This window comes from Tinamus guttatus, unplaced genomic scaffold (assembly GCF_059628265.1).
Source record: "Tinamus guttatus ecotype Peru unplaced genomic scaffold, ASM5962826v1 Tinamus_guttatus_pri_ptg000332l, whole genome shotgun sequence".
Classification (NCBI taxonomy): domain Eukaryota; kingdom Metazoa; phylum Chordata; class Aves; order Tinamiformes; family Tinamidae; genus Tinamus; species Tinamus guttatus.
The window spans coordinates 768,183-790,660 of NW_028288866.1; the positions used below are offsets into that span (position 1 = coordinate 768,183).

Consider the following 22,478-nt stretch of genomic DNA (forward strand, 5'->3'; position numbering starts at 1 on the left):
CGCGGGCCGCGCCGTGAACTTGCCGCGGACCCCGCGGCATGTGACAGCCCCGTGCGGGGCAGCGAGGGGCAGCTCGCCCCGCTGCGGAGGGCTGCCTTTCTCGAGCCTTAAGCCGGCGATTAAGTCTCATTTGCTTCAGGGAGGATTTAGGAGGGCGCTTAATTGCCTCGCTGCAGCGGGAGGGAGCCGAGCGCGTTGCAACGCGCGGCTGGGAGACGAGCGGTTAAAAGGGGGGGACGCTGCTGGGGAAGGCAGAGGCGCTCACTGCCACCCAGCCCGTGGTTAATGGCATAGGAGGGACAGCCACGTGGGCACGGGGACCCTGGGCCTTGCAGAAGGACCCTGGGTCTCACATAGGGACACTGTGCCTCACATGGGGACCCTGGGCCTTGCAGAGGGACCCTGAGCCTTGCATGGGGACCCTTGGCCTCACATGGGGACCATGGGCCTCACATGGGGAGATTGGGCCTCGCATGGGGACCCTGAGCCTCCTATGTGGACCCTCGGCCTTTCATGGGGACACTGAGCCTCACAGAGGGATCCTGGGCCTCACACGGGGACCCTGGGCCTCGCTGTGGGCCGGGAGAGCGGGTGGCTGCTGGCACCGCGCCCCGGGATGCCGAGGATTTGGGTCACCGCGGCTGGGGATTTGCAAGGGATCTAATCCCCCCGCGCTGGCGTCCCCTCTGCGCGGGGCTCCTCGGAGGCGCCCGCAGCGCTGGGCTCCCCTTCCCGGCCGTTTCGGCGGGTGAAGCCGGCCGGGCCGCCCCGGCAGCGGCGCCCGCGGGGGTGACGAGCGAGGGCTGGCAACGGACGAGTCCGCGCCGGGGCTCCCGGGCAAGTCCCTGCAGAGCCGCCCGCCGCGGAGCCGGCGCTCGCAGCATCTTCGGGAGCCGCCGCGGGCTTTACGAGCCCCGTTTGAGCGTGCCGCCGCTGCCAGCAAGAAAGCACCTGAAACGACCAAAATCAGCATTTCTCTGCCTGAAAGTGTTCTGACTTGCTGCTCTCCCTTGATGGGGAAGAATTAAAAAAAATAAGCCCAAAACATGACGGAGCAGCCAAGAGGGCCGGCACTACCCTGCTTGGACGATCCCAGCGCAGACACCGGGCGGCCCCGTCCCAAAGCGGTTGGGCCGGAGGCAGGAGCTCTTGTTGGGGAAGGGGCCCAGGGCCCAAGTGGGAGCTTAAACGTGGGGCCCAGACAGGCTGGGGGGAACAACGGGAGTCGGCCGGGCCCCACGGCAGCTGGGCCAGCCCGGTGGCAGCCAGAAGGTGGCAACACCGCCCAGGCCGCAGGGCCACCTCCTCGCGCACGAGCAAGGACACGAGGACCCTCCGCTCAGGCCTGCTCAGCTCTGCAAGCACCCGAGGACGCTCGGAGCTCCCGCAAGCACCGAGGACACTGGGGGCTCACAGGACGCGCGGGTTGAGCCCTGCCGGGAAGCGGCGCGCGAGGACCCCGCCGCGATCACCGTTGAAAGAAGCGGACGCCACGCGGCGGCTGGGTCGCTGCACGCGCTCCCCTTTATTGCTAGCACGCGGCGCGCTCGCTCTCGGCACTCGCTCGCAGGTGACGGTTTTTCTTCCCTAGCTTTATTTTCTTTTGAGCATGGTCTCCCCTTTGCCCCTTTAAAACCAGACGTATAAATACAAAAGAAACAGGATTAAATAACTTGTGTGGCTTGTGGACTGGGCCACTCGCTCCTCTGACAGACGCACCCAGGGCAGAAATGCTGGTTTTTGTGTGTGTGGTGTGAGTTTTGTTTTAAAAGGACAGTATTTCTTGGTTTTAATATACTAAAGACTAAAATTCAGTGCAATAGATACAACTACAGTGCAGGTAATGAACTATACAAAAGTCATCCTAACCATGTACAAGCCTTTCTTACAGTTGCTATAGAAACTATACCTCTGTATTTGTACCTTTTTGTATACATTATACAGTGTGAATATACCTCAAGAATATTTACAGTACTTTGCTTGTCAATCAGAAACACTATAACTTAATGTCTACTATTAACAACATGGAACAAAAATATATATATATAAATATCTTCCAGTCTATACACAGAGCAGGAAATGTAGGTATCCAAATGATGAATTTCGGTGAGTCCGGGATGTGATGGGAGCACGACGGGCAGGTTTCTTAGCGGGGCCAGCGGACGCTCCTGTAAACGCGGCGCTTGGGCTCCTCACCGTGCCGGGGAACGCCGGGTAATGCCAGGGAATGCCGGGGCTGCTCTTCCTTTTTTCCTGCCGGCCGCCGCGTTGGCCGCAGTCAGGGCGATAGTGCTGGGATGGAACCCGGAGGCTCCCGCTGCCCTCGCGGCGGCTCCACGTCCCGCGCGACGTCTCGGCTCGCCCAGAGCGCGCGGCCGGCCACGGACTGAAGCAAGGGAGCGTTTGAGGCCGGAGAAGGATCCGGCTGCGAGGGGAGCCGGGGAGCTGCTGGACAAGGGGAGCCGGCGGCCGCGACCTGCTACAGCACAACTGACCCTGACCTTCCCGACCTGCTCCTCCGTGAACACCGGGATCCGGCGCCACAACCGTGTCCATGACCCTTCCCAGCCTCAGCTCTGCCCCGAGGCTGCCCCCGCTCCCGCAGAGCAGGGAATCCCCATCCATAAATCCACGGCGGGGGTTGAAATCTTAGACTGCTTTCAAAATAACTCGTTTAAAATTAGAATTTAAAAATAAAAATTGCTTTCTTTTTTTTGTTGCTTTAGACTTAGGTCAAATTATGTGCTTTTCTATGATTAGAATGTTAAAAAAAAGTTTCCAGCTTTAAAAACTTCCACTATGTGATTTCTCGTTAAATAATCTATTGCTTCATTAAAAAGGGAAGCTGGAGGACACGGCTTGGTTGGTTTTAAAACACTAGTTCTGAACCTATCGGCTTTGAAATCCTGGACATAAAACCAGCTAAAATGGTTCCTAGCCAAAAAAAAAAAAAAAAAAAAAAAGTCAGTCTGTCACCGATAAACCAGGCGGCCGGTGGGGGAGTCTGGAGAAGGAAGGTATGAACAAGAGCCAGACCCCCCGCTCCCTCCTTCCTGGTTTCTGTACAAGCATTAAAAACACTCAGGAGAGAAGGTAGGAGGCTCGGAGGAGCCGACGCCGTTAGACCTGCGAGTCGGCGCCCAAGCTGTGGAACTCGTCCGGGGTCTTGTCGCTCTGGCTCGCGCCGCCCTGGCGGAAGCCGGACGCGATCTCGTCGAAGGTCCGGCCCTTCGTCTCCGGCACCTTGAAGTAGGTGAAGATGAAGAAGAGGACTAGCAGCACCGTGAAGATGATGAAGACGTAGGAGCCGCAGAGTTGCTGGAAGGACAGAGAACGGGGAGCCATGAGTGTGCGGACGGAGCTGGCGAAACCCAGGGGCTTTGCTGGGTTGGCTGGAGCGCAGCCGTGTCTGCTAACCAATTTCAGGGACAAAATGAGGCACCAGAGCCTTGTGACCTTGGGGTTGTGACCCAGTGCCTGCCCTGCCCCCTGCTGCTGCCTCGAACATCAGGCCAGCCCAGGCCAGGACCTAGTTTCTCTCCAGTGTCTCAGCCCCATCCTTCTTCCCCTAAGGGCTTATCCCAAAGAAGGTTCCCAGCAAACCCAGGCCCTATTCTCAGTCCAGGTTTTGGGGGTCCAAATCTCCCCCCGTGGCACCAAGCAGCCACCCCTAGTGCAAGGGAAGAGGTGCCAGCCCCGTCCCGCCGCGCCGTGGGAGGATTACCGCGATGTACTGGAAGCCCATGCCCACGATGAAGTTGGAGGTCCAGTTAGACAACCCGGCGACCGCGAAGGCAGCGGGACGAGGGCCTTGGCTGAACAGCTCCGCCACGATGAACCAGGGGATGGGGCCCGGACCGATCTCGAAGAAGGCCACGAAGCCGAAGATGGCAACGATGCTGAGGTAGGACATCCAGGGCATTTGGTCCTAGTCCAAGAAGAGAGAGGAGGCCGGTAAGCGCCGCTCGGCTGCACCAGGGACGGATGAAGCACCGTGCCGGAACGGGAGGGGAGGCTGGAGGCGACAATCCGGCAGGAGCCACAAGGAGACACCGTCCTCCACGTTCCGGGCTGCTTTTGGACACCCCGACAGAGAGGTGGGCAGCAGGGAGCAGTCAGCAACACACCGTCACCCCCGCGAGGAGGAAGGGCCTCCTCCTCCTCCTCAGCTGAACCGTCCCCAAGAGTGACAGCAGCAAAGGGGCAGTGCCCTGCAGCAGCCCTCCCCGTCCGGCCCCGCCGCTCACCAGCAGCGTCAGGGCGATGGTCATGAGCACCGCGCAGCCGGCCATGCCCGCCAAGCCGATGAGGTGCAGGGTCCTGCGCCCGGCGCGCTCCACCACGAAGAGCTGCCAAGAGAGGGGACACACACGGCCATCAGCTCCTCGCCAGGGGCCGAGGTTGGGGTGTCCCCAGCAGGACACGTCCTCGTCGGCGCTTCCAGCCAGCTGCTCCGCGCCCTGAGGCGGCGCCGGTGGCTCCGTCGCGGCCCAGCCCCACGAGGGGCTGCCGGGGACTCACCGACACAACCGTGAAGGCCGTGTTGACCACGCCAGAGCCGATGGTGGCGTAGACGGGCTGCTCCACGCCCGACTTCTCAAAGATGCTGGTGGAATAGTAGAAAACCTACAAATGGAAGGGACATGCTGTGAGGAGAGAGACCTGGGGGCGGCGCGGGGCCGGCACGCACGCTCCCCATCCCAAACTCACCGCATTGATGCCCGAGAGCTGCTGGGACAGCTGCAGCACGATGGCGATGAGGATGGGCTGCCGATACATGGGCGAGCGGAAGAGCTCCATGATGGTGACCTTCTTCTCCCTCATCATCTGCCGGCTCTCCTCCTTCATCTCCTGGAGGTCGCTGCTAACGTCCGTGGTGCCCCGGAGCTTCTTTAGGACTGAGGGGAGAGCGGGGTGGCTGCGTGAGCGCCGAGCGAGAGCCCCGCGCGCGGCGGGACGAGGCGCGGACGCGGCGCTCACCGCTCTTGGCTTTGTTCTCCTCGTTGCGGTTGATGAGCAGGAAGCGGGGGCTCTCGGGCGCGAAGGGCAGGATGATGCATTGCAGCAGGGCAGGGACGAAGATGAAGCCCAGGAGCAGCGGCCAGAGCGAGTCGTTCCCCATGATCACGTCCAAGCCGAACACCTAAGAACAGGGCGGGTTGGACCACGCGACGGGAATGGGCACGTCCTTTCCCTCCCGCAGCCCACGACAAACCGAATCCAAACCCGCCGCTTGCGACATCCCCGGGTTACGACACGGGGGACATCCGGGATTCCCCAGAAACGACACTGCGACCAGCACGGAGGGCTTAGGTGACACTTACTTGGGCGATGAGGATGCCCAGGACGATGCCGAGCTGGTGGAAGGTCCCCAGCGCGCCCCGCAGAGCCGTCGGGGACACCTCGCCCACGTACATGGGCACGAAGCCGGTGGTGAGGCCGGAGTAGAGGCCGATGATGAAGCGGCCCAGGATGAGCATCTCGAAGGAATAGGCCATCTTGGAGAAGCCCATGAGGACAGCGGAGAGGAAGGCCAGAGCGTTGGACATGAGCATGGAGTTTCGCCTGGGGAGGCAGGAAGGAAGGTGGTGAGGACCCCGGGAAGGGGGAGGCTCAAGGGTCCCCGGGAGACGCTGTTTAACTGCGAGGACCCAAACGTGGGTTCTCGGCAGGAGGGAGGGCGCAGGCCGCGAACAACCGCTGCCGGCATCAGCCAGAGCCCCAGGGGAGCAACAGAGCAGCAGGGAGGCTGCAAGGGAAGCGGAGGCAGTTGCTGGCTTCACCCGAGCTATGTGACACACAAAAAGGAGAAAAACATCAGCTGGGAGACAACGGCATCCCCCTTAGACCCTAAATGTGTAGAAATCAGCCCGGGAGAGGCCTTCCAGCATGGTTATTGCTGGCGTGCTGGGGAGGCCGAGCTAGAGAACGTTTCCCACGCGGCGGAGGCAGCGAGGGCGGCTCCGCAGGGCTGCTCCCCTCGGACAGCGGGACAGACGGTGCCCTCAGGAGCAAAACACAGCGCAGCCTTGGACAGCAGCCCCGTGGAAACGGCTCGGAAGAGGCCGACAGAAGCGATTAGGGGACTGACTAGGTGCTTGGCTGGCAGGAAAGGCTCAGCCCTGCCAGCTCCCGGGGCCGACGGCGACGAGTTACGGAGCGTTTGGAGGAACAGCCTCATGGCCAAGGCAGGAAGCACCGAGGCCCTTCCTGGCTCCTGTGGCGCGAGGAGGTGACGGAGCTGCTGGAGGAGCCGAGTGCGGCCGCTCGGCCCGGGGAAGGGCCACGTGCTCGGTGCTTACCGGCCAAAGCGATTGACAAAAAGCCCCACGGAGAAGGATCCGACCATGCCCCCGACGGAGAAGATGGCGACGGAGAGGGACCAGAGCGTGGTGAGGGTGGCGGGGGTGATGGGCTCATCGTATCGGTACAGCCAGGTCCGGTTGTAGAAGTCCTCAATCACCTGCAAGAGGCAACAGGAAGAAATTAAAGCAGAGGACGGGCCTCGCTCGCGCCACCGTCCTCCTGCCCGGGTTGCAATTCCCTTTGCACAGATTCCCAGGCCGCGCCAGGCGGGCCCGGCAGCCGCAGAGTCACCCGGCTGGGCCGCCGTCACGGGACGATGTGTCACGGCGCGAGGCCGGCCCCGGTGGCGCCCTCCGCTCGGCGGGAGCCTCCCAGCTGCGGGCGAGCAGCGGAGCGGGCCGGCAAAATGCAGCCCGACAGGTTCCGTCTCGCCCTGCTCCGCGCCGGCAAAAAACCCTCTGAAGCTGCCGCTGCGGGAAGTGGCGGCTCCTCCTCGGGACCGAGGCCCTGGAGGAAGATGAGGAAGAGGCAGCTGGATGAGCACGACCAGCATGGAGCTTCCTGCCCGTTATCCAGAGGCCGGGAGCAGCCCCTTCCCCCAATGATGTGTCCCGAAGGAAGCAAGGAAAGGGCTTGCCCAGTGCTGTGTATTTGTAACTGTTGCTTTGAGATTTACAGTCGGTGCTTGGAGGTTTCTGCCCGCTGCTTCGGGCCTCCCGCGGAGCTGCGGCCGCGCAACAGGCGAGCGGCTCCCGCGCTGCAAACACCCTGCCCGTTTTCCCCTGCAAATTTACCCAAATCCCCCCGTTTTGGAAAGCAAAGGGGCTGCAAGGGAGATTTCTGAAGCACGAGGGCAGCTCCTGCTGGTTGTAAACTCATCTGTCCGGGTGTTTTGGGGTTTCTGCTTGGGCAGCGCTCGCACAAGCGCCTCCCGTTTTCAAGCCTTGGGTCGTTCCAACAACTCCGAGGGAGAGCCCCAGCAGAGGCAGCACAAAAAGCACAATTTGTATCACGTGCTTCCCTCTGAATTCCAACAAAGTGCCTTTTCCTGCTTTCACAAAGCCCCGAATTACTAGAATTTCAAGGCTCCAGTGCCTCCATTGGTCTGTCTCTAGGTCACCCCGCCTGCTTTGCCTCGAGGTTTTGCTGTGTGGGCTTTTCCTCCTGCCCTTGTGTCACCAAAACAACCAACTCGGAGCATTTTAATTAGTATTTGTCGCGCGGAGTCGGCCGGCACCCGGCAGGACTCGCACATCCATCCCCCTGCTGCGCCCTCAGGGAAAGGGGCTTCATTTTCCCAACATCCCGGTCTGGGAAAAGAGCAGGAGAGGAGCCTGAAGCCCCAATGGCTAAAACACATGGAAACATCACCAGGGATAGGGGCGTTTGGCCAAACTCTGCGTTTGAAACACCAGACTGGGCAGAGGGGGAAATCGGCCTCTTTTCGGGCTCAGAAGAGGGGCTGCGAAGGGAGAGGGGATCCAGCTCCGTGAGGGGAGCGCAGAGCTTTATCAGCGCCTGCTGCTGATCCCCATGTGGGCACGTACGCACGGATTTCCTTATCACCGATGGCCCTGAATCACGGCTCTATGGATTCCAAGGAATGACAGAGCTGCAGCGCGAGCCGGCAGTTTGGGAGCACTCTGCGGCTCCGACAGGATGCGAGGCCACGAGGGAAGCGGGAAGGTGCCGCGGAGCGCGGGAGCCCCTGCATCCCGCCGGGAAGACCTTGACGCTCCCGCCCTGCCCCGGAGCTCAGCCCAAAGCCCCAAGGGCGAACGCACCCTCGGCTAGACCCGGTTTATCAGGAGCGAGGGGGAAGGTTTCTCAGGAGCTCCCCTCCTCCTGGTGCTGTCTGCTCCTACAAAAAGTCCCCATGAAAACTCCCATGCGATCCGATTTTGGGGAGCGGGGGGAAAAAAAAGAATTAAATAACCTTTGAAGTTTAGAGCGCAGGAGAAGCCCCTCACCGTAGGAAAAGTGGAAAATTCACCTTTCCAAACTGCTTCTCCTCACTCTCTCCCTCACGCCCTTGTTTTTTAATAGTGGAAACTTTCACTCGTTTGAGGCCATCCTCTCCCCTTTCCAGCCGCGCTCGCGCCCAGCGGGAACAGGGGAGGCTGAGCGGGGGCAACTGTATTAAGAGGGCCACAAACTGGGTGGCCAGCGGGCAAGAAAGGCGCCTTCCTTGGCTGCTTTTCTGAACGGCGGCGAGTGCGAGCAAACGTCGCTGCAAACGCCGAAGCCTCTGGATCATGAGGGAAGCGGAGCCGCGAGGAAGGGAACCGCGTCCCCATTGCAGGTGGAGCGCGGATGCCAGGTGGTAATTCCAGAGCATCCCGGCTTTCCGTCCGTGCGGCCCAGATGAGGGAAGCGGAGCACATGCCACAGAGCTGCAATTCCAAGCTTTTCCAGCCACTCCAGCAGCCGCTGCCGCATCCAGCCTTACGGCTGCCCGGCTCCTCTGTGGCTCCTGCCAGCAACAGGATTAATATTCCATCCGTGCGTGTCCCGCCCCGGTGTTTTTAACCGTTTGGGACCGCGCAGCGGCTGGGTCGACGCGCCGGCCCTCTTGGCAGCCCGGAGAGGGCCCGTTCTCGTGGCAGTCGGGGCTGCCCCTCTGCCCTGGGCACGTTCAGAAGCTTCTGGGGGCCCCTCTGAGGTGTCAGGGCATCCTGGCACCCACCAGCTGCAGTGCAAGAAGTAGCAGCTTCCTGCTGCTCCTCACTGCCCTTCCCAAGGGCTTGCTGTGTCGGAGGCCTCGTCACCACATCTTGCCTTTTGCCCCATCGCCAGGCTCCAAATCTACTCCAGCTCCTCCTGGGGTTTTGCTTTTCTTAAAGCTGGCACCTGCACTGTGCCCCACAGCCCCAGGTCACCCCCGTTACACCAGCAGCTAAGCGGGACCTGCAGCTCCCTCCATGGAGCCACTAAATTCCCGCTATCTCCCACTGGAGAGCACTGTGTTTGTGGATCTCCAGCTCTACAGCTGCCCTGAATCCATCCTGCATGGAGCCTTTACCCCCCAGGAATCAGGGGACCCCCGGCCGTGGTGGGGAGCGTTCTCTGGGCAGCTCGCAGCTCCCACGGCTCGCGCTCCGTGCGGGAAAACAACCGGCTCCTCCGGCCGCCCATCCGAGAGGTCAGTGCCCCCGAGATGACTAAGAGCCTAATTGGCTTGGAGATCTCTGCTAAGGCCGAGGTTAAAAGCTACCCGGATCCCACCCGAAGAGCCTTGGCTCCTTGAGCATCTACATTTGTTCCCAGAATTCTTTAGTAAAACGCTCAGCAAAGAGGAAACTAATTCCCCTGGGAACACAGGAGCTAAATAACTCCTTAACAAATCCCATTAGGGGCAGTAAGCTGCCTAACAGGATGTACTATTTTAGCCCGGCTCCTCGTGGATGCGGGAGGTGGGAAGGGGGTGTGTTTGTTTTCGCGCGCGGGGCCTGTTGGAAGCGGCCGGTCCGGCGGCACCGTCCGCGTTGTCCCGTCGCGCCGAGGGGCTCTCACCTTCTGCGGGGCGTTGATGACGCCCGTGTTGTAGCCGAACTGCAGGGATCCCAGCACTGCGCCGCCCACTGCCAGCATCAGGCGAGCCGTCATCTGCGGGTGGAGAGCAAAGAGCGTCAGACCGAGGGGCCTCCGCGTCCCCCCGGGCTCCCCTCGCTCCGGGGAGCATCTCGGGAGCCCCGGTCGCCCCTGGACAACACGCCTGGAGCAGCCCGGCCGAGCGGGGAGGGTGGCAGAGTGGAGCAGGGACTGTTCCAAACGCCCCTTCCCAACAGGATTACAGCAGAAACGATGCTCCAGGTGCACCACACTCTGCTCTAGGCACTTTTGTGTCACTGTCACATCGCAGATAGGAATGCAAGGGTGCCTTTTTTTATTATTTTAAAAAAAGGAAAACACTTCACCCATGTCCCTGGCCACACAACTCTTCCCTGGATCCACGTCACCTGCAAGGAGCAAGAGCAGCCTCTGTGGCTGCATTTCTTTACCCCAAAACGCACCGGCACTCGGGACCCCAGCAAGCAGATAGGCAGAACATAGTAAAAAAAGTGAATTGTTGTTTAATTTAATATAAAAGCAGGCTTTAAAAAAAAAAGTTTGAGGATTCCAGGAATTTTCTCCCTGGGCTTCAGGCCCGAGGCCTTATCTGGGCCCGCAGCAGCCCATCTGACGCCCCACGTGACGGGGCAGAGCCAGGATCCCGGCGAGGCGGCGCGCAGCGGATCGGGGCGCAGAGCGGAGCCCGTCCTGCCGCCCCCACGGGCTCGGCGCTGCCTTGGGGACGATCACGGGGCTCCTCTCGCTTTTGGCCTCTCCGGAGAGCGCCCGACGCTCCGTGCTCCAGCTGGGCCCTGCTGCAAGGCTCTCCCATCCACACACCGTTGGCCTCCTTGGCCTTTGGAGGGAAAACACCCCCCTTTTCCCCTCTCCTTGCTCAAAGTATTCCCGGGAAGATCAGGCCATCCATGGCCGCTGCAACCCCAAACCTCCTGGCTAACCCCCTGCGAGGACGAGCTGGACGGGCCCGAGCCACGCGCTGCCCATCGCAGAGGGAGAGATGCCCCAGACAACATGGTTCAGTCATCGCCAACAAAGGTTTGTGCCAGAGCCTAATTCACACTTACGAAGCAAAAATCCCCGCGTTTATCCAACGCCTCAGTGCCTCTGGCTATTTGGCAAGCGCTCGCCCACCTCCTCTTTCTCCTGCTTAAGCTAAAGCAACAATCGGAGGCTTGTTTCGGAGCAAGGTCAGGGCAGGCCAGCACTTGGGACACCTTCGTCAATGGCCCAATTATCCCAGGCAGGAGATTTTCCCGTTGCTCGGTCCGGCCGCGGTGCCCTGAGAACTAGGATTCGATGTTCCCAAGTTTGGTTAATCAGCTTTGGGACGTTCACGTGAAATGAAAGCCCCTTCTCCGAAGGCCCGGCGCTCCTTCTCGGAAGCGACGCTCCACTCGGCGCGCGGGAGGCCGCGTGGAAGCGGTGCGAGCGCGTCACCAAGCGCCACACGCTGTCCCCTCGCCACCAAGGCCATCGCTGGCACCACCTGAAGCAACCCTGGCACTTCACCCGCGTTAACTCCGTGACCCTGCGACTTACTCAGCCAGCTGCACATCTTTCCACTTGCATCTTGTCCCTCTCTGCCTGCACTTCTTGCCTCACCTTTTTTCTCCACCTCCTTGCTTGCAAAAAAACCTCTTTCACCTTCTGCTTTCCTACAGAGGGTAAAAAAAAATTTAAAAAAATCCATGTTTTAAATGTCGAGTGCTGAATCTGAATGTATGGGTTGCATCGGCTTAGACTCCATCCCTGATGGCCAGTGACACCCGTGCAGCCCAGCAGTATTTATGTGGGTGCCTTGGTGAGGCTGCGGCATCGCAACGGGAGCTGGCACATCCCACATCCGTCAGAATCCCGGGAATCACCTCCCGGCCAAAGGGACATACTGCGTTTCTCCAGCAACGGCTCCCCAGATTCCTTCGGTGGTTGGATTTAAGGGCACAGATCCGGAGGCCACCAGAAAGGATCCCAGGCTCGGAGCCCTCATCCCTCTCTGCGTCCCATCCCAAAACACTGCAGGTACTGCCTGAACGAGCCGCGTACCCCCATCCCGACCCAAAGCTCGCCCAAAACCCTGGCCTGGCATTTCCTGCTTTCCAAAAGGAAAAACACTAGTCCAGGGACTAGAGGGCAACTGCGGCCGAGCCGAGCCCAGCACAACCAGACAGATCCAGCCCTTCGCAGGGAGGGTTGCGCTGGCTCCTGGCCCTGTTTATGGGTCATTTCATGGTTCTCCGGCAGCTCCCTGCCACCCTGTGCCATTAAAAGCTGTGGGTACAGTCGGTGCAGCCGGTATTGTTTTCAGTCGGAGACCGGCACACCCAAAGCTCCTTGCCGGAGCACGCCAGCCCTCCTGCCATACTCAAATCCGGGCGGATTTTGCCCCAAAATCCAGCTGCCGTTTAGCAGACGCAGTAGCCGGAGCAGCCAGGACCACAGTCCCGCTATCGCTCCGCATGGAGCAGCTCCCAAGCTGTTATTTTTAGCAAGATCACCAAAAATAGGACTGAAAGGGGCAAGGCAACAAAGCCACAGATATCACAGCCTCTCTAGCTACGTCCAACCCCCTTTTGCTCCCCAGGGGTCTTGGCCAAGCATTCGGCAGCTCCGGGAGAAGCATTTGGTGCCGGGGCCACCTTAATCCAACGCTCCTAAAATCAGGAATGCTGACGGATACTAAGAGTGATATATTCTTAAATGTAAGCACCAACCCACAGTGACGACTGCTCACAAGATTCACTTCTCCTGCCAACCCACCTGCCTCCATATTAGCAGGGAATTAGGAAGTTCACAGGGAAGAGCGGCAGTGAGGCCCTGAACAGCTTCAGGAAATAAAGCCAACCCTGTTAATTAAAGGCCATTAATTAGGATTGGCCCAAGCACAACAATCCCATTTCACAAGCAAGCAGGGTGGTGTGGGCACTTTGTTGAGCAAAGCTGAAGGCTCTGGAAAAGAAAATGCCCATTTCGGAGCAAGCAGCAGCTCGGGGGTCTCTGAACGCTGCCGCGGGTGTCCCACAAAGCCACCAGCGAGGCCACCGTGTGCCCAGGCGCTTCCAGACGCCGCTTCCCACCTTGTCAGCCCAAGCCCTTGTTACCCCATGAAGTCTGAGCCCTCCTGCAGCTGCGAGCCGGGATGCGGAGCCCCCACTCCGAGCAGCCGCGCTCCAGCCGGGAGCGCTCCCATCCCTTCCAGCTCCCAAGCCATTCCGCATGAGTCACTGAGTCTTTGCAGAGGGCCCAAGGTGGCTCTGGCTCCTCAACTTTTAGCTTCACTAAGGTCCCCTCTCCCTATGCCCACCCGCACGCAGGCTGGTTGGCACCGCTCGGAATTGATCCCAACTCCAGCATGTCTGGGGCTAGCAGGAAACAAGGAGCCAGCAGGAAGCGCGGTGACTCACGCACCGTTACAACACCGCTTGTTTGCCCAGTTTATGAAAGGTAACAGGGATGGCCCCCGACAGCGACGCGTTACTCAGGACATGAACTTTACTCCTCACAAGGAGTTTGCACCAGCACTCGCTTGCTGTTTGCTGACAAATTTGCCTACACTAACACAGCTGAGCACTGAGCACTTGCACCAGGATGCTCAGGTGGAAACAGCAGGAAAAAAAAAAAAGGGACATTTCACTATGACTGAGCTCTAGCATTGAAGGAGTGAAAGCCTTAAGCTCCAAGAGGGCATCTCCTCCGTGTTGCAAAAGTTATCCTACCAAAAATCCCCACAAAAAGCACTCTGTCCCCTGTATTTCACACGCCTGTAAGCTGCCTGCAAAGAAAACACACATTTCCCTACCTGCATGTTTAATCTTTGGCAGATACTTCTAGATTTGGGCTAAGAAACACTGCAAACTTTAAGGCAAAGTGACCCCACAACAGCTCCTTCGCTCGGGACTTTTGGAGAGCGTCTCCTTGCGCAGAAAGTGCCTGAGCTGCAGCTGGGCCAGGAGTATTTTGGCTTTAACTACTCCATTAAAAAAGGAAAGTAAAAAAAAAAAGGCACAAAGGCTGGTGAGCTGGAAAGAGCCGATCCCCATTGGCTGCTTTGCATGGGAGAGCCCTGTAAAACCAGGCACAAGCTCTGGGTTTTTTAACCCCTCATTTGGAGCTTAACAGAAGCTTTGGAGGAGGAAAGGGAAAATAAGCATTTCCCTTTCTCACTTCTGAGCTGTTACTCCTTCGAACAAGGAGAAGCCTCTTTAGAGATATCCTAGCAGGGAGACTGCCTCCGCACGTGTGGCCGTGCTCAAACCGACCCACAGCTTTTCGGTAGCTTTGCTCAGAGATGCAGTAAAAGCTCTGTTTTACAGCGGGCATGAGAGTTCAGGGCTCGGGAAGAGTTTTGCTTTGCTATTTCCGTCTCCCTTCGCTGTCCAAATAGGGATGGCCACCGAGGAGCGTCACCGGGAGCCGTGTGACTCACGCTAGACTCAGCTCAACTTCACCTGCAGCGGCGGCACGTTCAGCCCCACGTCCAGCTGCATCCCCGAGCGCGCCCGGCGCTCGCGGCCGTCACCCTTATCAGGACACTTTATTTTTCCTCCCTCTGGAGTCACAGGATTCTTAAGGATGTTGCCTGCCTCATGGAATAAGGAAGTGAGCAATTCATTACAGGAGTCCCGGGAGGGGATTTCAGGAGGATGCACAATTAGAGCAGGCCATAAAGATAAGGCGCCGCAGAACCTGCTGCTGAGCGCGGCTCGCCCGGCTCTGCCCGCAAGCTGCTTGGTGGAAAAGGAGGGTCCCCCTTGGATAAGGGGGCTCCAGAGGGTGCCAAGCGAGCGGATCCCGGCGCGTGCGCGGAATCCCCCCGCACGGGGCTCCATGGGCTGCTGGCGCTGCAGGACGGCGCCCGCGGAGGTTTCGGGTGACGAAACCTCCGCGGCCTGGGCAGGGAAACCGGCAAAACAAGAGCCTTCCACTGGGCAGGAAGAGGGGATGGAAAAAAGATCCCCCTCTCCAGCCCAGAGCAGCCCCATGGGGGCAACATCTTCCCCAAGGAGCAGAGCTTTTTCCCTAAGCGAAGCCGAGGGCTTCGCACAAGGCGGCTTCCCGATGAGCTGGAACAAGCGCCCAGCGCAGCGCGGCTCCCGCTCCACGTCCCGCTCCAAGGAGGCTCGTCCCACGCAGCCAATGGAGGCGGGAGCGCGCGGAGGAGGTCCCGGGCTGCTTTCGGGATGCTCCAACCCTTCCCTCGGCCACCCGTTTCGGGGCGCTGGAGCCTCCCGCGGCGTCACGGAGTTCCGGCGTCACGGGGAGGAGCCGGTGGCACGAGGAGGACATGCAGGCAGCCTTCCTCCTAATGGAGATGCGGCCGCAGGGATGCGGCGGCGCTGGGAAGAGCCGGCGCTTTCACTCCCGTTTCACCAGCGGCACCGCACACGGATCCAGGGCATTAACTCCTCACGGGAGGCACGGAGAGGGCTGGAGGAGGCCACAGATAACACTGCGCTTGCACTGGCTCTGCACCCGGGGAAAACTTACCCTGCAAACTAGCACCCAGGAGTCACCTGTTAAAAAACTGCACTTTTAGAGGGGGGAAAAAAAAGCAGGAATTAGGTAGATGTGAGGCAAGGGAGCAGCACTGGCAATGCCGGAACGCTGTGATGCGCGAGGAAACTCGCCAAGGCAGAATGGGACTTTCATGTAATTATTTTTTAAAGAGGTTAGCTGGGGACGCGAGCTCGGCTTCGCACGCGTTAAATAACGAGTCTCCCCGGCGCTTTCCTTATGCAAAGAGCCAGGACAAGTGGGGCAGAGGCAGCAGCCGCCACCTCGTCACCATTAGCACCAGCAAAGCTCTCCCAGCCCCGTCCCCTCCTTTTGCACCGCATTTCCGGACAACACAGGGAGCTTTTCTTAGAATTTACAGCCCGGAGACCTGCGTCGAGGTCCCATCTGACCTCCCACGTTAACAGAGCCCCTTGCAGCCGCGCTGCGATCAGGAGGGCCCCTCTTTGCAGACATGGGATCTGGATTAGGCAGCAGACCGTTCCGGCAATTAATTACTCGCTTATAAAGAAAAGCACTTGATTTCTAACCTGGATTTATCCAACGGGGCGGTTAAAGCTCGGCTTGCTGCAAGACTCCGTTCGCCCAGCTGCAGGTCAGGTTTGACCCCGGGTGCATGGGGCTTCTTTGTTAAGGAAAAGAGCAAGTTTGGCTAATTCCTCCCTGTGTTGCGTCGGCTCCGAGTGCTCCTGCCCGGCATGTCCCCGGGCTCCCGTTTCCAACCCATTCCCAACACGCTCCTCGGGGGCGCTCCGCATGCGAACGCCGCCACCCCCAGCAATGCCCAAAACACAACCACAACAAGCTAAAAACCAGATATATTTGTATATGAAAACGGAGCCTGCAGCTCCCAAACTGCCTTCCAAAACCAGGAAGAGGGATTTATGGAAGTAGCATTTCCCAGCGTAGACAGGCTGGCCCAGAAAGCCCAAAAGGGCCAGCCCAGGGACGAGCACTTGTTTTACAGCCTCGTTGACAGAGCCCAGAAGTCGCCTGGGTGGCCACAACGAGCTTAATTACAGCAAGATCTTCAATTACACGGCAGGCACCGTGTTGTCCGGCACCCGGCTCCACAGAAAAGCCATTTGCAGCTTCCTTCCCCGAAAAGGAAGCACAAATGCGACTAAAATCCCTGCCAAAAAAACTCGGCTCCGTCTGGCAGGGAAGCAAGCGCCTCCCTTGGCTCGGGGGCAGCACCCCGACAAGGGACCGCATCTCCCACCTCCATCAGCTCCATCCCCTGCTCCGGAGGGCTCCGGGGTTTAACCCCCACGAACCAACCGCCCGTCAACTCCTCTCGCACCCGTTCACGGGCCGGCGTCTCCCCGGGGCCGCGTCGGTTTAATCGCCTCCATTACAGCGGATCAATTGGTTTGAACGAGCTCAAACTCCTCTGTGGAGGCTCTTCACTCAATTCCTCCCCATCACGCACCGATCGGAGCTTATCCCGCCCGAGAAGATCGATTCAGTTTGAACTGACACAGCCGCGCGACACGGCTCCCGCCGCCAGACCTACAACATCCCAGGATGTCGTAGATGCTGGGAAAGGGGGCTCGGAGACCGGGAATTCCCACCAGGAGCCCCGCGACGCTTCTCCTCGGGCTGGCCCGTCTCCTCGCTCACTTCCTCTCTGTTCTCCTCGCCGCAGAGGATTTATTTGCTCCTTGGCACTTATTTTCGCAGTTCTGCCCCTTCCTTAAATGCCTTTTTGGGGTTTTTTTGGAAAGAAACGAAACAAGAAGCAGCCAAGCACGAGTCAGAGGAAACGCACTTTTCCAGACACCGGAGCTGCCCGCCGCTGCTTCACGCTTGAAGCCTCAAGTCAAAAACAAAACGGGCCGCAGCAAAGCGCACAGGGCAAGGCCGCCGTGCGCGGCGGGGGATCCCTCCGAGCTCCGCGCCTGCATCTGGGGCTATTTTGGGATCCGTGAGGCATCGCTGGACTGCAGGACAAAGCGTCCCCTGGGCCGGGGCTTGGCAGGAGGGCCAGGCCCGGGGACGGCTCCGAGGCCCGGCCCAAGGGGAGGGTTGCGGCAGCGCCCGGCGCTTGTCCCCCTGCGGCGCCGGCCTGTTGTATAATTCCCCCGCGCAGAGTGTAAACACGGAGGGCTCCAAGCGGCACCGGCCCGAGCAGGGTGTGGGGCAGAGCCAGCCCTGCTGAGCCCAGCGGGGCGGCCTGGTGACCCACAGGACCAAAGGGGCTGGGGGGGAGCAGAGCCAGCCCCACGGACCCCACAGGGAGCGGCCCGGGGGCTCCAGCCAACAGCCCCAAAGGGGTTGGGGTCAGCGCCACCAGCCCCACAGGGAGCAGCCCGGGGGTCCCGGCTCCCCAGGGATGGGGGCACCCGCAGCCCCAGCGGCCCCAAGAGGCAGAAGGCGGCCCGGGCCCCCAGCCCCACAGCGGGAGGGCACTCCCAGCCCCAACACAGCCCCCACCCGGGCTCCTCGCAGCCGCACGGGGACCGCGGGGCTCAGCCAGCCGCAGCGACACCCCGGGAACCCCACAGGGACGGGGCACGACGGCCCCACGGCGGCCCCACAGCGGCGCGGCCTCCCTCCACCCCCCCAGCCCCACAGCGGCGGGGCGCAACCGCCGCCGAATTCCTGAGGTAAAAAGTGCGGCGCAGGGCGCGGGGAGGCGGCGGGAGGCCGGGCCGGGCTCGCTCTCACCTTGCTGCCGCTCTCCATGGCGCTGCGCGGAGCGGGGCTGAGCGCTGGCGGCCGCGGCCGGCGCGTGGAGGCGGCTTAAGAGCGCGCGGGGGGGGGGGGCGCGCGCGGCGGCGCGCGGCGGCGGCGCCCATTGGGCGGTGCGCAGAGGGGGCGGGGCGGAGGGGGCGGGGCGAGGGGGCGGGGCGCGGCGGCGGCGCCCATTGGCCGGCGGGGGGAGGGGGCGGGGCTGAGGGAGGGGGGAGGGGGGAGGAGCGCGCGGGGGCGGTGTGCAAGGGCGCGGGCGCGCGCGTGTGGGCTCGGGCGCGCGCGTGTGCGGGAGTGTGCACGCGTGTTCACTGAGTGTGCACGCGGGTTCATCGAGTGTGCGTGAGTTTGCACGAGTTTGCACACGTGTTCACTGAGTGTGCACGCGTGTGCATCGAGTGTGCGTGTGCGTGAGTTTGCACGAGTTTGCACGCGTGTTCACTCAGTGTGCACGCGGGTTCATCGAGTGTGCGTGAGTGTGCACGGGTATTCACTGAGTGCGTGAGTGTGCACGCGTGTTCATCGAGTTTGCACGCGTGTGCGTGAGTGTGCGTGAGTTTGCATGCGTGTTCACTGAGTGTGCACGTGGGTTCATTGAGTGTGCGTGAGTGTGCACGGGTGTTCATTGAGTGTGCACGTGTGTTCATTGTGCACGCATGTGCATGGTGTGCGTGCATGTGCATGAGTGCACGCATGTTCATTGTGTGTGTGCATGTATGTGCGTGTGTGTGCATGTGTGTGCGTGAATGTGCAAGAGTGTGGGTGTATGTGCATGAGTGTGCACGTGTGTGCATGAGTGTGCATGCTTGTGCATGAGCGTGTGTGTGCGCATATGTATGCAGACTTGTGCATAAGTGCACACATCATGAGTGTGCATGCTTGTTGATGAGTGTGCACTCTTGTGCATGTGTGTGCACACTCGTGCATGCATGTATGCACATGTGAGTATGCATGCTAGTGCACGAGTGTGCACTCGTGCATGCAGGTGTGTGCATTTGTGCATGAGTATGTGCGCTTGTGCAATTGTGCAGTCGTGTGTGCACTTGTGCAGGCATGTGCACACTTTTGCACGCATGTGTGCACTGCACACTGGTGCATGGTTGTGTGTGAGCTTGTGCGTGTGTGTGTGCATGTGTTCACTTGCTTGTGCATACCCATGTGTGACTGTGCTTGCATGCATGTGTGCACGTGCATGCGTGTGGGTGGTAGCGCATGTGTGTTCACACGCACGTGCATACGTGTGCATATGTCCCCTGCATGGTGGTGGCAAGGGGACCGGGTGCACTTGTGCCTATGCACATGCGTGTGCCTGTGCAGGGAGTGGGGCACACATGCTGGGGCCTGCAAAGCATCAAAAAAAAGCCTCTTTCTGCTTTAGTCTTAAAAAAAAAACTCTGCACGCTTCAACTTTGCAACCGCACAGTGCCCGCTGAGACCTTGCACGCTCAGCGCACGCTTGCCCTGATGGGGAAACCACCAGGGCCGAGAGCGCGGGAAGAAGGGTCAAAACGGGAGCGAAACGTCCCGCCGACGCTGTTTTTTTATCCCCCTGGTGTTTTCTTTGCTTTAGAGGAGTGGGAGCGACGGCGCAAGGGGCCGCGGGGGCCGCCGGGGCTGGACGTGAGAGCGCGCACGTCCGCCGGCTCCTCCCAGCCCCCCGCGCGGCCGCCCGGCCGGGCCCGACGGGGGTCCCGAGCCCCGGCAACGGCAGGAAAACGAAATAAAATAAAATAAAATAAAATAAAATAAAATAAAATAAAATAAAATAAAATAAAATAAAATAAAATAAAATAAAATAAAATAAAATAAAATAAAATAAAATAAAATGGAAAAACAAAAACACTTTTCTGCACGTGAACGCAAGCACGGGGGAGCATTATTCCTCGCACCAGGCTTTTTCCTTCACAGTGTCATTTTTTACCCCAAAAGTGGAGAGGAGGAAGCACAAAAGTTGCAAATCAGGAGCAGAAAAAGCAATAGAAAGGACCCCAGGGTGACGGGGTCCGGGTTAAGCAGAACTGCATGGCCATAGGATCACAGCAGCTCAAGCCCATCATGGCCCTGCCATGTGGGGAGAGGGTAAAAATCTGCTCAAAGAGAGGCCTAAAAGCACGGGGGGAATCTGCAGTTTGGGGCAGTTTAGAAACTTCTCCTTTTTTTCCTTTTTTTTTTTTTTCCTTGTCTTTTCTTCTCTCTCTTTTTTTTTTTTTCCTTCACTCTCTCTCTCTTTTTTCTTTCTTCTTCTTCTTTCTTTTGTTCTTTCCTTCCTCCTCGCCCTTTTGCCATCTCCCCGGCAGGGAAACGCAGGGAAAACGGGTGCCGACAAGACCTGCCGCCTGATGAATCGGCATTCCGGGGCCGGCAAAGGCCGCGCTGGAGACGCCGGGGCGGCCGCGCTGCCTTGGCCACAATGGGCAAGTGCTGATGGCAGCGAAACCGGCCACGCAGCGGCAATAATCTCCGCTTGGGCTCCATAAGCCGCCGCCTCGGGGCTTACGGCAGGATTTAGGGTGTATTTTGCTAGGCCATTCCTATGGGTCGGGGGACCAGCGGGGGGAAAAATAATATCCCCAAGGGCCAGCGTTTTTTTGGCCGTGCAGGTGTTGGGATCGTCTCGGGCGCAGCGGGAATGTCGCCTTGCCCAGGCAGATGTGGCACATCTGGGAAAGGAAATAAGTGATTTAACTGCTTTAAAAATAAAACTAAAACCTCCAAAAAAGGGGGTAGGCGGATTTTGGTGATTCACTGGGATAGAAAAGAGGGGAAGAAAGCGAAAAAACTCTTGGCCTGGCTCCCACCTTGCTCCCGCAATCCCTGCAGCTCTATCCCTCGTGGAGCTGATGGATCCACATGGCAGCTGCTGGGGCAACACGGGGGAGCATTGGAGCCAGGTCCGGAGCTGCTCCGGCGCTTTGGCACCCCAAAAGTGGGAATTTGGGCAGCTTTCCCGGTCTGGATCTCTCTCTCCACCTTTGAAACATGGGAAGATCATCATCCTCCATCCATGAAGAGCTGCCGAGGCTTCTTAGGCCATAACTCCCCAAATTAATAACCAACAAGGAGGGTTGCCAGCTCCTCCTCTTTTTTTATTTCTTGTATTTTTTCCCCTCTTTTTCTGCTTGTTCCTCCCGCTCGAGGTTGAGGAACGCCGAGGCTGCCGAGCCTTGGCCAAAGGCCACACTGATAGGGGCTCAGCCCCGAACCCGCCGGAGAGGGACCCAAAGATAAAATAATAATAACAATAATAATAATAAAGCCGGATTAACCCCTCTTTCTCAGCGGGGAATTCGGCAACCCCCCCAGATTGTCCCCCGCGCGCCCGGGCTTGCCGCCCGCCTACGTCACACCGCAGCAATGCGCCCTGCCCCGGCACGCGGCGCGCTGCCCGAGCCCCGAGCAACTCGGCACACGGCTGCGCCGCGATGCCCGGGCCACCGCACGATTGCAATTTGGGGGTTTGGTTTTGTTTCGTTTTGCAAATTTTGCAAAAATCGCAGGCGCTTCCCACTCGTCCCCTTTGCACCAGTGGCCTCTCAGACACCCCGAAAGCTTTCAGCTTTGGGGAAATCCAACCCCATCCCAGGACTAGCACATTCCCCTTTCGCCCTCCGGCCGCGTTTGGTTGCATTAATGGGGATAAAAGGGAATTTTTGCAATGCTGCCGGCGGCCGGACTCGGCGCTCGCCTATTTTCGCAGCCCCCCGTCGCGAAGGTTTTTGCATCTCTTCCCTTGGCCAGGCCGGAGACTTCCTCCGCCTCGGCCCCGCTTCCTGCCCTGGCTGTTTATTCCCTTCCCGCTGCCCATCCCGGATTTCTTTGTTCGGTCCGTGGTAATTTTCCACTCCGGCCGAACACGGCCGCAGCATCGGGGGTCTGGCGAGGGTCAGCGCCTCGCAGACGCTATCGCGCTTTCTTCTTCTTTCTTTGGCTTGAAAAAGAAGCTACAAAAATCATATTTTCATCCAAAAATCACTCCACACCATAGGCAGAATGTTTCTAGCCACGAGGCTTGTGCGTTGCTGCTGTTTTTTTTCAGCAAAGCCCTTTTTGGGCCAAAAAACCACACCAAAGCACTGATTTATATATAGTCATTTATATATAGTCATGCATACATATATACGGTCATATATAGATAAATATATCTGTTTGCTCAGTGAGGGCTGAGTCCTGGAGGCACTCGTGACACAAGTGCTCAGTCACAGGCCCCGCTGGGCCCCAAGGGGGTAGCGGGAAAGCAGCATTTTGCCCCAAATCCAGGGCCGGCACCACCCGGCCTTGCCGGGAAAGGCCTTTCCTAAGGCGCTCTAATCCCTGCAGCCTTCAGCCCCTCACTGCCGGCATTAACATTTTTGGGATATTATTCGCAGCCGTCATGGGACCCACCAAGCCTTTCC

At 59.2% G+C, this 22,478-nt stretch overlaps 1 protein-coding gene across 1 annotated transcript; it reads right to left on the reverse strand.

The window, feature by feature from the left end:
* Window positions 1-2,783: 2,783 nt before the first annotated feature.
* SLC2A1 (solute carrier family 2 member 1) lies at window positions 2,784-18,104 on the reverse strand. The gene is made up of 10 exons (XM_088529565.1): window positions 18,061-18,104; window positions 9,820-9,912; window positions 6,303-6,463; window positions 5,325-5,565; window positions 4,981-5,143; window positions 4,711-4,898; window positions 4,522-4,626; window positions 4,248-4,349; window positions 3,725-3,928; window positions 2,784-3,318 (listed from the first exon to the last, which is right to left on the reverse strand). Exons 1-10 carry the CDS (start codon window positions 18,076-18,078, stop codon window positions 3,121-3,123), a joined length of 1,473 nt encoding a protein of 490 aa, XP_088385691.1. The 5' UTR covers window positions 18,079-18,104; the 3' UTR covers window positions 2,784-3,120.
* Window positions 18,105-22,478: the final 4,374 nt, after the last annotated feature.